The following is a 1764-nucleotide window of genomic DNA, read 5'->3' as shown; positions in this document are numbered from 1 at the left end:
TAGGTTAGGTATTTTTTTAAATTCAAGTTTTTCAATTTTTAGAAATGCTTAATAAAGACCATATTTTTAAGTAAATGTAGGTTTTTTCTATAGATTTTTGTCGATTTTGTGTACAAATTAAGAGTGTTCTGCGTAGTATAAAGCCTTAATTTTCAAATCAGAAATTCACTTTTTTATTATTATTGTTAACCTATGATTTTTTTTAGAAAATATTGATTTTTTTAAATTCAAATTCAAATAAGTATTTTGTGAGCTATTAAACTTTATTTACTAAGGATAATAGTTCTCGATAATAGAGTTGTAATATATAAGGGCTGAATGGCTGATGATGATTTTAAAACTACATTAAGTAATTAATAGTATATGTCTATGACCTATAACTTATTACTTATTTTGTAGGCAAATGAAAGGTGCTAGAGAACGAATATCTTCGTCGTCGTGGAGCAACACAACAACATACAGAATACAAATATTGGTCCTTGGGCAGCATAATGATTCGGCACGCCCGTGTTATTATTTCGAACGCTGTTCTTCTCTTTGTACGACAATATTATATTATTATTATGATTTATAACCATTGACGAAAATTCTCGTCAAACCATTGTTTTTGACTCGTTCGGAAGGCACAGCATTTTTTTTAAACTAATAACAATAATAAAAATAACGTCTTATCACATACAGGTACATTCGGATATCGAACGTCACAACGAAGGATTGAGTTGCATAGAGCAGTCATCGCTTTGTGCTATCCTTCTTCCGTATGGTAATTTTTTTTATGATTTAATAATATTTTCATTAATTGATAGGCGATAACCTTGCAGATCCATTAACGTTACGTTGTTTGCCGGACAGGTATTAAATTAGGAACACCAACAACTGACAATAATATTTTCGGCGAAACATACGTCCATCCTCCTAGCAGCCGTTGGTTATCTAATCTATGTAGGTTGTACACAGGTACGAGAAAATCGGCAACCGATAATTTATTTGGAGTTTCGTCAAAGTGGTCAAACACACCAGCCGTTCTAGGGTTTTTGATGCCATCGTTATTCGCTGTACGTAAATTTCACGGATCACAGCAGCTGTAGTTTATGTATAAACCTATATTCTTCAGCAGCGATTCTCAACCTGGTGGTTGGACTGCCGAAGGGTTGGGGTATCAGTGGTATCACCGTAATATTGGCCGGATGGGACGTACGATTTTTTATTTATTATGATAAACGTATTTTAAATAAAATAAACCTCGTGTTATTTTTTTTTATTGTTGTACGTTTTGTTTATATATTATGTTATAATATTAATTTAAGTTGAATTATGGTGGGTTTCTGAAAATGTATTTAAAAAATTTAAAACGTTTGTACAATACACATATAAACACAAATTAAAATATATGCAAAAAATGTTTTCACAAAGGGCTGGTAAAATGGGGGCACCAAATTTTTCATCGGCTTACAGCAGTGTTTCTCAACTGGTTAGGTTAATAGTGTGCCTTGAAGCCTCTATAGGTGTGCCGCAAAATTCCCGGATTATTAATAAACGTTTACGTACAATTTCAGTAATTAGTTAAGATTAATTAATGAAATACTTATGATAGTTGTAATAATAATTTTTTTCTATCCTAAAATATTAACACAACATTTTAAATTGTTTGCTAATAATAATAAACTGATGCACAACTACTTCGGTATTTATAATTAAATGTTTAAAAAAATATGTATTCATGTATAAGTCAGTGATAAGAGCGCCTCGACCAAAAATGGGTTG

General features: G+C 31.1%; 1 protein-coding gene across 1 annotated transcript; it reads left to right on the top strand.

Annotated features, from left to right (window-relative positions):
* The first annotated feature begins 420 nt into the window (after positions 1 to 420).
* On the top strand, positions 421 to 1188 carry LOC111030187. Its single transcript, XM_022309578.1, has 3 exons — positions 421 to 539; positions 682 to 763; positions 853 to 1188. Exons 1-3 carry the CDS (start codon positions 492 to 494, stop codon positions 1086 to 1088), a joined length of 366 nt encoding a protein of 121 aa, XP_022165270.1. The 5' UTR covers positions 421 to 491; the 3' UTR covers positions 1089 to 1188.
* The last annotated feature ends 576 nt before the right edge of the window (positions 1189 to 1764 follow it).

The sequence above is a fragment of the Myzus persicae genome, unplaced genomic scaffold, assembly GCF_001856785.1.
Source record: "Myzus persicae strain clone G006 unplaced genomic scaffold, MPER_G0061.0, whole genome shotgun sequence".
NCBI lineage: Eukaryota > Metazoa > Arthropoda > Insecta > Hemiptera > Aphididae > Myzus > Myzus persicae.
This window is presented reverse-complemented; position numbering and strand designations above follow the sequence as displayed.

Bases quoted from the DNA above. Each gene is read 5' to 3' on its own strand.
- LOC111030187 (XM_022309578.1), top strand. From the start codon at position 492: ATGATTCGGCACGCCCGTGTTATTATTTCGAACGCTGTTCTTCTCTTT. The intron at 540-681 runs GTACGACAATAT...TATCACATACAG, and splicing joins CGAACGCTGTTCTTCTCTTT to GTACATTCGGATATCGAACG. The intron at 764-852 runs GTAATTTTTTTT...TTTGCCGGACAG, and splicing joins TGCTATCCTTCTTCCGTATG to GTATTAAATTAGGAACACCA.